The 14,755-nt window shown below is 38.0% G+C and overlaps 1 protein-coding gene across 4 annotated transcripts in view; it reads right to left on the reverse strand.

Moving 5' to 3' along the window:
- Window positions 1-1,024: 1,024 nt before the first annotated feature.
- Window positions 1,025-14,755, reverse strand: part of gtf2e1 (general transcription factor IIE, polypeptide 1, alpha) — a 69,739-nt gene continuing 56,008 nt past the window's right edge. For all 4 annotated transcript variants that reach the window (XM_063050654.1, XM_063050652.1, XM_063050653.1 and 1 more), the window contains 3 exons: window positions 12,471-12,672; window positions 9,443-9,675; window positions 1,025-5,207 (listed from right to left, as the gene is read on the reverse strand). In XM_063050654.1, coding sequence (XP_062906724.1) covers window positions 4,801-5,207; window positions 9,443-9,675; window positions 12,471-12,672 — 842 coding nt within the window. In that variant the 3' untranslated portion in view covers window positions 1,025-4,800. The remainder of the gene's footprint in view (window positions 5,208-9,442; window positions 9,676-12,470; window positions 12,673-14,755) is intronic.

Raw genomic sequence — 14,755 nt, forward strand, 5'->3', positions numbered from 1 at the left:
AAGCTGCCTCCCTTATCCAGTCGGATCAGTATGTGACTGTTGAACTACAGCAATGCAGTTGATGCTGAACAGGCCTCTGAAATAACCCAGCAAGCCATTCAGTACTTTTCCCCAAAATCTCTGCGTTAGAAAGGAATGGAATGAACCTAGCAAATGTGAACCAATAAAATTCTCCTAAACACCTGGTCTGCAATAGGTAACATCTGAAATAAGCACTGCAGTTATGGACAAGATTATTCTGATAGCACCTCTCAATCCAGTGATCGCTACCACCAAAGACAAGTAGTAAGTGAACAAAAATATCATCATCTCTAGTCTCACAATATCTTCTCTTGGAAATACATTGCCTATTCTCCATCACTGCTGTTTCCAAATACTCAAACTCACTATCCAACAGCACAGTAATAATGTCACCAGAAGGGATATCAATGGTCCCAAGTGGCTCACCACCACCACCTTCTCAAGAAGCATCAGGGATAGTCAATTAACATTGGCCTTCCAATGACAACCACATCGCAGGAATGGAAAATACAAAAAAGTGTAAACTCATATATTATTGTAGATAATTTTCCACACTGATATGCAACTGGATGACAGCTGTTTTGCTCAGTCCTTTCTGAACTTAAGTTTGATCTGGCACCCTGCAGCCTGTTTACATAGTGCTCACTGATAATGAATTTGAAATATTCCTATACTGTTAATCTCCACTGTTCCTAAACCACAATCATTTAATCCTGGTTAATTTTAAACCCCTTAGGAGTTTAATCAGTGGAATTTTTGACTGAACTTAACTGGTCCATTTGCATTTGTTTGAAAATTTCCTTGATTTCTGTTCACTCATTTCTGAGAGGCAAACTCTTTCTTAAATAATTTTATCAAATGTTCTAAGAAAATCCTTTACTCTTTCCCTTTACATTGTCTGATTGTCTATACATTCTTTTAATTCTCCCTAATATATGTTTATAGAAACATTTGACAAATCTCTTGTTATTTGACACTTAAAATTTCACAACAGCATCACAGGTGAAATGAGATTTTATTTAAAACAATTGATGACAACGTTAACATATTGTAAAACCTTTATTCCAAAATATCAAAACAATTGGAAATAACATCATTATATGCTTTTGATGCTTTGATTTTCCAAGAATATTTTCCTTAAAAAGCAAACTTTAATTTTAATTGCATACATTTGTAAAAGCCCATTAGACTTAAATTATCTTATTTTCACAACAAAATCATTATGATGTAGTCTCTTTCTGCAAAACTCTTTTCTCAATTGATTTCCTTGATATCTTTCCTACTTGGGAGCATTTAAGCAAATATATATGTAACTTGAAAATCTTTATTTTCCTTCTCTTCCACTTGTATATTGGAACAACTCTACTCGTGCAGAAGAAAAATGTTAGGATACTTGAAGGCTCCTGATTTTTTCTGTCCTATTCGATGTATGCATTGTAAAAGTTAATTATGCCTCTATTGTGCATAATTGTGCTATTGAACATAAATATATTTTTATGTTCTGTAATGCTGTACTTGGGGGATAGGTGGTAAAAGATTGAAAGGGTATATTCATTGCTCTGCACTGGAAGTTATAAAATTGTATTCCCCCATCTCAAAATGAGGTATTTATATTTAGAGGTATAGTCGAGGTCTCGGCCCGAAATGTCAACTGTACCTCTTCCTATAGATGCTGCCTGGCCTGCTGCATTCACCAGCATTTTTTGTGTGTGTTGCTTGAATTTCCAGCATCTGCAGATTTCCTCATGATTGCATATTTATATTTAGTTCATTCGGTGGTACTGCACAATACAAATTGTTACAATTAGTTACCATGTACTTTATGCAAGAGCATAAACTTGGTAAAAGCAACACTCACAACACGCTGGAGGAACTCAGCAGGTCAGGCAGCATCTGTGGAAAAGATCGGTCGATATTTTGGGCTGGAACCCTTCGTCAGGTTCCGCCCGAAACGTTGACCGATCTTTTCCACGGATGCTGCCCAACCTGCTGAGTTCCTCCAGCGTGTTGTGAGTGTTGCTTTGACCCCAGCATCTGCAGATTATTTTGTGTTCATAAACTTGGTAATCTGTTTTTGTTTGCCATTCCCTATTTGACAACATTTAACAAATTCATAATCTAGTTACGGGTTGAGTGTCCCATCTGAAATGCTCTGGGCTGGAAGTGTTTTGAATTTCGGATTTTGAGATCGCCATAATTTCTAAATTTATGTGCTACTGGTAAGCAGTCTTTGTCTTATACTTGTTCATCACACATATGTACTGAAGCAACCGTACAGCGTTTTAGATTTTAATCAGTGGTGATCTTAGCAAACTCATCAATGAATTTCTCTGCTGCCTCATGGTCAGCAGATGCCTTATCACCAAATACTCTAACAATTTAATGCCATGCCTTTTCTTAAATTTCTGCAACCCGCCTATTGTATTATTCACAATTACATTCAATTTTCAGTTTGTCAAGATAGAACTTTGTTTCTTGATAAGCATACCATTAAGCGGCACATGTTCGCTCTAACAGTGATGTCCACTCTTTCAATATATGCTTGAGATCTTCATTTTTCACCTTGTACAGTGTTTTTATATTTTTCATTAACTTCTGTTCATATGTGAGATCACTTCTCAGAACTGTCTGTGGTGTGTGGAGACCTGCACATCACCTGAAAAACTTCCCAGCTCCTTGTGAAATTTTCCATTTGTGATGTCATGTCGGTGCTGAAAAACATCTTGGATTTCAGAGGCTTTTGGATTTTGGAAGTTCAGATAAGGGGTACTCAACCTGTATAATCAGTAGGAATGTTACTGCAGCACTTAACTTTTGCCACTGGATGCTGCTAATGAGTTATCTAAATGTTTTGGTTGAACCAGGTGGACAAACAGCTGGAACTACTTTCCTGCTGACAGTCAGGCATTACAAATGAATGAGCTTTGATACTTTAATACATTTGAGAAAGCATTTGAAAAAATAATCTAGGAAATAATTTATTCCATGGACATTAACACCAGAAATCTAATCTAATCTGAATGGTTAATTTTTTTTCAAAAACTTTGAATTTCCCAACAATGTATTAAGTACACAAATTACATAAATATTTATTTAATTCCAAGGAAACCGCAAGGTCAGGTGAATTGCCTTAAATTGCAGAGAGCAGATTGAACTCCAGATCTAATACTCAACAGCACAGGAAATAAAACAATTTAGTTCTCAATGACTGTAAAATAAACTCCGTGTTACATTACTAACAGTTCAATGCAGATCATCTTTCATGTATACATGGGGCAGTTTACTGTACTGGTGTACTGGTGCGACAGAACTTTTTATTGTGATCAAATCAGCTTCCCGGAAACATGCAGTAAAGGCATTAATACCCTTTTGTGAACACCACAGATTACAAGACACGAAAAATACCGGCTATGGAACATGGCCCCAGGTGGGTCACTTAGAAATTAAAACTTAATAGACAATAAGATCAGACAGCAAAATGTCTAAAAACTTTTTTCTTATGATTTCACTTTCAGATTAGTTTAAACTGTCAATTATATTACAGGATAGTTACCATCCTCAAGTACCCACTCTGAAGATAGATCCTGTCACAGGTGGACACTGAAAATCTTACATAAAAGTAAAAAATACTGGAAATCATTGGCTGGTCAAGCAGCATCTACAAAAAGAGTGCGGGTTGTGGTTACAATTTCGATTCTCATAGAAGACCATTAAACTATAAACTTAACTATGTTTTTCAACCACAACCAAAATGAACAGCTGAGCATTTCCAGCATTGCTCATTGTAGATTAACAGTAAAGTTGTGAAACCCAATTGTATTAAATCAATTAAAAAGTTTTGTCATAATGTTCTGAACTGATATATAAAGATTTACTCAGCCATTTTAACAATTCAGCTATTGTACGCAAATTAACCTTAAGATGACATATAAAGACCATATATTTAAACTTTGCTTCTGATTTGGCACTTGCCCAACTTACTGTAAAACTGCACTGCTCTATAACTTAACATATTTTCATTTTAGATAAAATGTTTTAGGTCAAAATTTTCTCTTGCTCTTCTTATCACTGATTGCCATCAAGGTACAATTCCACAGATGATAGACATCAGATGGTATGTAATGCAAGCTTCCATGCCTAGACACTGAATGCCCGTGGCTGTACATGCATCAAGGACTCCAAACTAATCCTAATCCTCACCACTCATCTAGGGTAGATTGTTTCAGAAGGGATGAACAAATAGTGATGAAATTTAGCCATCTTAATTGATTTTCATCCAGCCAAACTAGGAATAGAACTCCATTCTACTGTTTAATCTGAAGTCAACTAGCACAGGCAAGGAATTTAACCAGGAACATTTCTGATTTGTATGCCTGAGAGACAGGGATTTTTGTTGAATTGCAGAGGCAATTAGATTGACCAATTTTTCAAAAATACTTTTATGAGCACCATCAGCTTGTATTATATCCTTCAAACAACAGGATAAAAAGATAGGTTAGTTAAACAAGGATTTAACAATCACTTGGGGATAAAATTATGCAATAAAAGGAATAACTATGAAATAAATAGCATAAATGTTATAGGGCACTGCAGCACTTTAGCCTTCTAAAAATACTTTTGTCTTCAAAATACTTCTTAAACACAGCCTGTAATTTTGTTGAGAAAGGAATGCTGTCTCTTAACACTTTGGTAGATATATTTAAAACTGTGGAAACACTGACTAATAAAACCACAGGAAATATTTAAGAACTTCAGAAACGTTTGTTCCATTGGAACAGGTCATTCATACATATCTTGGAATATTCTTTGTCCCATGGCAATATATGCTTCTTTCTCTTCAGCTGTCATCTGAGCCACTAACCCTTCACACTGGCTGACCTGGCTATATGAATATGGCTGTCCTGCTACCAAAACAGTTGGTTCATCCTCAAACTCTTCATCCTCTTCAGCTGCTGCCACTGGGAATGATGCTGCCGCTGCCTGTGGTCGGGGTGACTCATCCTCTGATTCACTTGTTTCACTCTCTGAATCACTGGCATTTGAAGTTGGGATTGTAGCAGCTGCAGCTACTGTTGCTGATGTACTTTTCTTTTCATGGATGAGCAATGTTTGCATGACCTCTTCATTTGCTTCAATTGGATTTCCTTTTCCATCACGATCATGATATGAGTCAGCATTCATATCACCTACAAGATGACAGAAGGCAGAAAATATTCATGTTGGAGTCCCAAAAATAAAAATACTGTAGTTTATTTATTCCTAAAGCAGCAGACTGAATGCAAATGGAATGACTAAAACCGCACAAGTTTTAAAAGATCAGAAATAGTACATATAGAACAGTAATTAGCAGGCACTGAGTTTTTTTCTCTTCTTTGACGGTCTGGATTAGCCCCTTCCAAGGTGATTAGAAATGTGTTCCCTTCAAGTCAGTAAACCTTTCATAGCTGAATGTGGATTAATTATGTGTTCTGTCTCATCTCAGTAGAATTATAGAGTAATACAACCCAACTTGTCCATGCCAACCTAACATGCCTATCTAAGCTAGTCCTATTTGCTCACATTTGCCCAATATCTTTCTAAGCCTTTCCTATCCAGGTACTAGTCCAACTGTCTTCCTCAACCACTTCTTCTGGAAGCTCTTTCCATACATGCACCACCCTCTGCATGAAGAAGTTGCTCCCTAGGTTCCTTTTAAATGACTCACTTCTCACTTTAAGCCCGTGCTCCGTGTTTTGATTCCTTTTTTTCCTTTGTCTATACCCCTCATGATTTATACACCCCAAAAGGCACCACCCCCCAACTCTCATATGCTCCAAGGAATGATGTGTGAAGTTGCCCAACCACACCTTATTGAATCCTGGCAACATTCTTGTAAATCTCCTTTGAGCTTTTTCCAGCTTAATGTTGTCTTTCCTATAACAGTGTGATCAAAACTGCGTTATACTCCAGTTGCTGCCTCACCAACATCTTGTAGAGAAAGTATTTGCATGTCAAGCTCAGTGATAAAAATCAATGGAAAAGATAGGAAACAGTATTAACATTAAAGTATTTGCTTTAGTTTAAAAGCAAACTTTTTGCTTTTGAGCTTTTGATGCTGAGGATGTTCTACGAGCCTGTGGTGGCCAGTGCTATCATGTTTGCTGTTGTGTGCTGGGGCAGCAGGCTGAGGGTGGCAGACACCAACAGAATCAACAAACTCATTCGTAAGGCCAGTGATGTTGTGGGGATGGAACTGGACTCTCTCACGGCGGTGTCTGAAAAGAGGATGCTGTCTTAAGTTGCATGCCATCTTGGTCAATGTCTCCCATCCACTACATAATGTACTGGGTGGGCACAGGAGTACATTCAGCCAGAGACTCATTCCACCGAGATGCAGCACAGAGCGTCATAGGAAGTCATTCCTGCCTGTGGCTATCAAACTTTACAACTCCTCCCTTGGAGGGTCAGACACCTTGTGCCGATAGGCTGGTCCTGGACTTATTTCATAATTTACTAGCATAATTTACATATTACTATTTATGGTTCTATTACTATTTATTATTTATGGTGCAACTGTAACGAAAACCAATTTCCCCCTGGGATCAATAAAGTACGACTATGACTATGACTAAAGAAGTGTGAGAGTAATTTAAACAGGAACCTCTCATATTTTCTCAAATAATCTTGTAAAATCAGGCTATTTTAAATTTCACTTCTTAGCTGAAATCTGTCTAGATACTACTTTAGGTTTGGAATGATATTGTTGATTCAAAGATAGGTGGGGAGGAAATTAATTTGTTGGCCTTCTCTAGGTGGCATCACTAAAGTTAAGTCCATGCAGGAAAAGATGGCATTACTGGAGGTGGTAGTGGTGGTAGGGAGGACAGACAACTGGAGGTGAAGATACACCAACAGAAGGTGATAAGCATGGTATAAAAAGAATCTGCAATTAGGTTATGGCATCAGAAAATGAATTCCTATTCATTCTTAAGACTGCACATTATAGCAAGTTAAAAAGGAAGAAAAAAAAACTTGTTTGAATAATGGTGAACTCTAGCAGCCACTTCTAAGGTTTGACTGCAAAAGGAGCAGCAGAATGAAACAGAGCTTGTCTGGTATCTTTTCTCCCCAATTTCTGATCAGTTTTGAAGACTCCAATGTGGCATATGCAAGATTAAGATTAAGATTTTAATGTTTGTTTCTTCTGTCTTTCTTCAATTCAAAAATCATATAGACTAATAATGGGATGTAAGAAGGAGTTCAGTAATACTGCAATATTTTACAGAGCAACACAAAAAAAAATGCTAAAGGAACTCAGCAGGCTAGGCAGTGTCTATAGAAATGAATAAACAGTCAACTCTTTGGGCCGAGACCCTTCACCAGGACTGTTTATTAATTTCCTTAGATGGTGCCTGACCTGCTGAGTTCTTCCAGCATTTCGTGTGTGTTGCTCTAGATTCCCAGCATCTGCAGGATCTCATGCTGCAATACTTTACACCAGTTTCTTGGCTAAAAAAGGTTAAATCAAAGTCTAATGGATTCAATAGGCCAAAGGGGCTATTTCTGTGCTGCATGACTCTAATTTTATCTACCTTCAGACCACACACACACTTACTTTATCATAACTTTAGAAGTAGCTGTAAATTAATCATGCTCTCTTAATATGTAGAAAAAAATATGTGAATAGAATGTCCCTGAAATAAAAATACAGCAGGCAATTGTCCATAACTTAAGGAATTTTTGAGCTCAAGTTCAATTAGGGAACGGATTTGAAATTTAGAACTCAGTGACCCAAGCCAATATTGATCAGCTTAATTAATTCACAGCTGTGGATGAGGCGAACCATTGATTATACAGCTTCCAGCCGGCCTATCTCTGTGGATAAATTACCTAGAGGAAAAATTGGATAAAGAATGCATTAAAGCAGTTGGGAATATATCAGCTATTGAAACTCATGCACTTATGCTCAGTAATTGACACTTCTACCTCAGAAGCCAAAATGGAGTTCAAGTTCCATGAAAGGAAGTCAAAACACAAAAGTATGAGCAATCACTCTACTGCATTAACAAGGCACATGCCAGTTTTTTTTTAGATAAAATGCTAAATTGAAGTTATAAGACTTTTATTCTCATGCAGATCACTGGAGTTCTGCCAGCGTCCTGGGCAATACTTCTCTTCTTCCAACACAATGGACTAACTTATTTGGTCATTACCAGGCTGCTCTTGGTGGGAACCTATTTGTGGAAGCTTCTCCAAATTGGGAGTTTGGTGTCACATTTCAAATATCTTGGGAGACTAATCACTGGGGGCATTAAGTAGTATGGCAGATGCTCTGCCCATGATCAAAAGTAAAGTAACTGCAGAGTTGTGGACACAGCTCAGCACATTTGCAAAAACCAGCCTCCCCTTCATGGACTTTGTCTACACTTCTTCAGCCTTAAAGCAGCGAACATAATCAAAATCTCTATCCACCCAAGTATTCTCTCTTCTCTGCCCCCCCCAACTGTACAAAAGATACAAAAGCTAGAAAGCACATATCACCAGGTCAACAGCTTCTACCCTACTGTTACGAGACTATTGAATAGTCCTGCAGTACAATAAGGTAGACTCTTGACCTCACCATCTACCTCGTTATGGCCTTTCACCTTACTGTCAGCCCGCACTGCATTTTGTATGTATTCTGCATTCTGTTATTGATTTCCCCTTGTAGTACCTCAATGCGCTTATGTGATGATATGAACTGTATGAATGAAAAACAGTTCTTCACAGTTTGGCACATGTAATAATAATAATAAACCAACTTACTAATTTTAATGCAGATTCTTGAAATGGCAAGTACAGTATGCACCCACAAATAGGAATACAATAACATCCTGTTAATCATTTTAGTTACGCTATTTGAGAGATAAATATTGGACAGAAATCTGACAGAACATTCCATCTCTTCAAAATATCACCATGGGATCTTTTCTGTCTTGGCAATTTAATATTTTATTTAAAAAGACAATGCTTCTAATAGTAAAGCCCATCCTCAGACAATTTATGTTGTCTTAAGGCATTGAAAAAGATGCAAACTCATGTCCTTCTGACTGCCAATACCGAATTATGGCTGATGCTCAGGGATGGAATATTACAATTAAAGACATACATCATGTTCTTTACATTTCTTTTATCATTTAAATTGTTATATTTATCAGCAAAACAATTTGATCCCTATTGCACAGAGAGCTGAAGAATCATAGCTTTATTTAATTTGTATTTATTTTTCAAAAAACACCTCAAAAATACAGTGCAAAAACTTGTAAAATGTTCACAATAGAGACTACACTGTATAGGTTATTGCTAAAATGAACAAATAGACTTTTATACTGAAGCAGAGCCAGCATGCACTTTGATACATTTACAGATAAAACACCAGAAGGAGAGAAAGTCGGTATCTCACCTTCTTGGAGTTCCTCTGAGTCAGCAAATGCTCCTCTGACAGTGCTCTCTCTCAGCCAGATTGGTCTCTCCTTAACTGGCTTCCCATCAGAAGCAGCTTTGTGCTGAACATCATGTTCTTCCATATTGATGATGACTTTTTGAGTGTAAAGATCCTCATATGTGGGTCCTCTATTAGCCCAAAGTTCTTTCTGAGAATTCATATTTCCACTACCAGCACCAGGAGCTCGTTGACTATTAGAAACAATATTAAACAACAACATTAAATAAAATGTAATAATATTGGGTTTAGCACCACAAAATGGGAATGAAAAAGCAAAAAATTAAAATATTTTATTGCTGTGTTATAGTTTGTATCAATTGAAGAAATTGAGCTTAAGTCAAAAATGAGAGAATAAAGAACAGTAAACAACAGGAATTCTGCAGATGCTGGAAATTCAAGCAACATACATCAAAGTTGCTGGTGAACGCAGCAGGCCAAGCAGCATCTATAGGAAGAGGCGCAGTCGACGTTTCAGGCCGAGACCCTATCCACGGCCTCCTCTACTGTAAAGATGAGGCCACACTCAGGTTGGAGGAACAACACCTTATATTCCGTCTGGGTAGCCTCCAACCTGATGGCATGAACATTGACTTCTCTAACTTCCGCTAGGCCCCACCTCCCCCTCGTACCCCAGCTGTTACTCATTTTTATGCACACATTCTTTCTCTCACTCTCCTTTTTCTCCCTCTGTCCCTCTGAATATACCTCTTGCCCATCCTCTGGGTCACCCCCCCCCGTCTTTCTCCCTAGGCCTCCTGTCCCATGATCCTCTCGTATCCCCTTTTGCCTATCACCTGTCCAGCTCTCGGCTCTATCCCTCCCCCTCCTGTCTTCTCCTATCATTTTGCATCTCCCCCTCCCCCTCCAGCTTTCAAATCCCTTACTCACTCTTCCTTCAGTTAGTCCTGACGAAGGGTCTCGGCCTGAAACGTCGACTGCGCCTCTTCCTATAGATGCTGCTTGGCCTGCTGCGTTCACCAGAATAAAGAACAGTATAGCACAGGAACAGGTCCTTCAGCCCACAAAGGTGTGCTAAACTAAATAAACTAGTAATAGAATGTTTAATTAAATTAATTATATCTGCCCACACAATGTTCATTTACTTGCATTCTTTGCATATTCATGTGCCTATTTAAGAACCACTTGAACATCTCTATCCATTTGCCTCCACAACCACCTGTGGAAATGCATTCCAGGCAACCATCACTCTGTTTAAAAACCTTGTTCCACATACTTCATCTGAACTTATCCCCTCTCATCTTTACTGCATGCCCTATAGTATTAGACCATAGGAAAAAGATACCTGCTGCTGTCTAGTTTTCACATAATCTTATAAATTTCTATCAGGTCTTTCTTCAGCCTCCAACATTCCTGAGAAAATAACCCAAGCTTATCCAATCATTTATTCTAGGACATGCCCTCTAATCCAGGCAGCATCCTGGTAAACCTTTCCTGCACTCTCAGAGGACTCCAATTTTTTCCACTTTTATTAAGTTCTGTTGGAAAACTCACACTTTATCCTTAGATATTTCTAATTTTATCCATTTTCACTATTCAGTCATAAAATGAAAATTAACAATTCCCTCCATTACTAAGTACTACAGTTGACATCAAAAAGTTAGTACTGAAACCTACACATAACATTTCGAACCAAAAGATTAGAAGTCTGATGAGCCCAGAAAAAAAACTTAGAATATAAAATATCTCAGGAGGAGAATCTTAACAAATATGCCACAGTGTAGCACTTGGGGAATTGGTTTGCCTCATAAAATCTGTTAATTTTGTAAACTATGTCATCTTCTTGACAAATGGCCCAGTTATGAGTTAATTGTTTGTAGGCCATGTACTTCTTCAGTCACTATTGAAATTTGATTTCACACAATCCCCATATTTCTTCATTTGTAATACAGACTACAACCACTCCACCCCCACCATCTCACCCCACCATTACAGCAATTTCAGGGAACAGAAGTTTGCCCTTGCAAATTTCTCAAATCACTACCCAAGGCGTGAGGTATGGACATTTGCTCTCAAGGAACTACATGAAAAGAAAGCAAATAAATCAACACAAAATCCACTCTTTAAACTCAAGTTTCGTGATGCACTCACATTACAGAAGATCACAATGCTATTAGTTTTCTAGGAACTTAACCCACCTGAAATACAGGGGTCACCCCTATATGGCTTCAAGGAAGCAATTACAGCAAGGCACCCTATTTATATAATGACACACTGTGAAAGTAATTAGGAGATTTTTTTAATAACTTCTATTTACTTACTGCTACTTAGAGATATAGCTCTGAACAGGCCCTTCCAGTCCAATCAGCCGCCCTGCCCAGCAACCCACCTATTTAACCCCAGCCTGACCACAGTACAATTTACAATGACCAATTAACCTATTAACTGGTACACCTTTGGACTGTGGGGGGGAAACTGGAACACCTGGACGAAACCCACGCACTCACAGGAAGGACGTACAGAGTTCTTACAGAGGGCACTGGAAATGAACTCCAATCTCTGATGCCCTGAGCTGTAATAGCATTGTGCTAACCGCTACGTTGCCATGGCGCCAACTGTAGGCATAAAAACTATAAAGTCTTCAGGCAATAAATTTTCACCAACTATAATGATGATGATGAAAACATCCAAATAAAAGTTACGTACTTTAAAAAGTATCAAAGCAGGAAGATACAAAGTAAAGAAGACATGAGAAATATTTGCATATAAAACTAATTGTGCTAAAGTACATTTTACCCTTATTCTTATGCTAAGATTTTCATGCACTGTGTCAGACATCAGATTTGGGCTTAATACTTGAACTGCTTGTTATAGCAAGTTCCTTTCTGAAGAAGTGCATCCTTGAAAAGCAAAGGAAAATATGCCAGCCGTTCATCTTTCACAACCTCAGAAGACCCAAAACACAGCCAAGCTTTTTGTATCTTTTACGCTTGGTAGAACAAAAAAGATATTTAGAATGCAAACTAACCTTGCTCTAAGTGATGGAATTTCTGTTGGTTCTGGCTCGAGGATTTCATAGGCCAGGTTAACATCTTCAGTTTCTCGCAATAGGGCATAGATTGGTTCAATCTGTTCATTGAATCTTGCCAAAAGTGTTCGGGCATCTTTCTTTGGTAACGCAGATTCATCTTCCTCAACCTCAGTTTGACAGAAAGTGCACCGGAATGTTCCTGCAAGGACAAAATGGATTTTCTGTTAAAATCTCCCACAGTAAGAATGCCTTGAATCAATAAATTATTGGCTGATATACTCGATGATTTATTTTGAATTGTGACACTAAGAACAATAGAAAACAGTGGATCCCAAATTGAAATCACCTGGAAAACAAGAGTAAATCTGGAAAGGCTGGTTGAACATAGCGACACTATGAATGCAGCCTTGGGATTGGCAATAAGATACTGTTTCAATGCAAATTATCATAGCTTTATTTTTTAAACTTCTTGTTTCCTTTCCAGATTCACTGCTCTTTTATTTGTTTAATTCTCTTTTTCATTAGTCTACAGCTTTTTTATTTAACTTATATTTATTCCACAACAATTGCATTCATTTCATAATAATTTTTAATATATGGTACATAGCATTATGCAAAATTAAACTAATAACAAATCTTAGCAAATTGGATAATTTCCTGTAGGATGTGGGTGCTTTATTGGGAAAATTAAAATTTGATGAAAATTATTTCAATTTCTATGATGTGTCTAAAGATTCTTAGTAGTTTTCTCATTAATCAATTCACAAAATAACAAGGCTCCCAGATATTTTCAAATTAAAAATGTTCTCTTTTTGCTGCTGTCATCAGGAAGAAGGTACATGAACCTCAGGTCTCACAGCACCAAGAGCAAAAACAGTTATTACCTCTCAACATCAGGCTCTTGAACCAGAGTGAATAACTTCACACAACTTTCACTCATCCATACTGAACTAGGAGACACAACACAGAATGCTGGAGGAACTCAGCAGGCCAGCAGCATCTATGGAAAAGAGTACAGTTGATTTTTCGGGCCGAGACCCTTCATTAGGACAGGGGAAAAGGCTGAGGACTCAAAGTAAGAAACTGGGAGAGGGGAGGAAGAACCACAAGGTGACGGGTGAAACAGAGGGATGACGTATAGAGTTGGGAAGTTGATTAGTGAAAGAGATACAGGGGGAATCTGACAGGAAAGGACAGAAGGCCATGGAAAAAAAGAAAAGGGGGAACACCAGAGGGAGGTGATAGGCAGGTAAGGAGATAAGGTGAGATAGGGAAATGGGAAAAGGGAATGGCGAAGTGGGGGGGGCATTACCTTTTCTTTTTTTCCATGGCCTTCTGTCCTCTCCTATCAGATTCCCCCTCTTCCAGCCCTGTATCTCTTTCACCAATCAACTCCCCAGCTCCTTACTTCATCCCTCCTGGTTTCACCCATCACTTTGTGATCCTTCCCTCCCCCTACTTTATTACACTGACTTCTCATCTTTTATTCCAGTCCTGATGAAGGATTTTGGCCTGAAACATTGTCTGTACTCTTTTCCATAGATGCTGCCTGGCCTGCTGAGTTCCTCCAGCATTTTGTGTTGTGTTGCATGGATTACCAGCATCTGTAGATTTTCTCTTGCTTGATTCACTAGATTCACTTTCAATGTACCTTCACCTCATGTTCTCAATGTTTATTGCTTATTTATAATTTTTTTTCTCTCTTTCTTTTTGTACTTGCACAGTTTGTTGTTTTTCTTTGCACATTGGTTGTTGTCTGGCCTATTGGGTATGGTCTTTCATTGATTCTATTGCGATTTTTATTATGACTGTGATTGCTTGCAAGCAAAGGAATCTCAGGGTTGTGTATGGTGACTTTGATAATATATTACTTTGAACTTTGTCCAAGAAGTTGATTATTTTGAACTCAGTGGTATCTCTAGAACTGCTCTGGAGATAATTGTTCCTATGCAGACATTCCTGGTGCTAAATACCCGTTTGTTATTTCCAAACTCACACAATACACACTTATGCACTCACATACAGATTTCCCCCACCATCCGAAGGTACAGCGTTCCTATGAAACGGTTCGTAAGCCGGAATGTTGTAAAGCGAAGAAGCAATTACCATTTATTTATATGGGAAAATTTTGTGAGCGTTCGCAGACCCAAAAATAACCTACCAAATCATGCCAAATAACACATAAAACCTAAAATAACAGTAACATAGTAAAAGCAGGAATGATATGGTAAATACACAGCCTATATAAAGTAGAAATACTTCTCTACAATCACTGCCGCACT

The sequence above is a fragment of the Mobula hypostoma genome, chromosome 6 (assembly GCF_963921235.1).
Source record: "Mobula hypostoma chromosome 6, sMobHyp1.1, whole genome shotgun sequence".
Lineage (NCBI taxonomy): Eukaryota > Metazoa > Chordata > Chondrichthyes > Myliobatiformes > Myliobatidae > Mobula > Mobula hypostoma.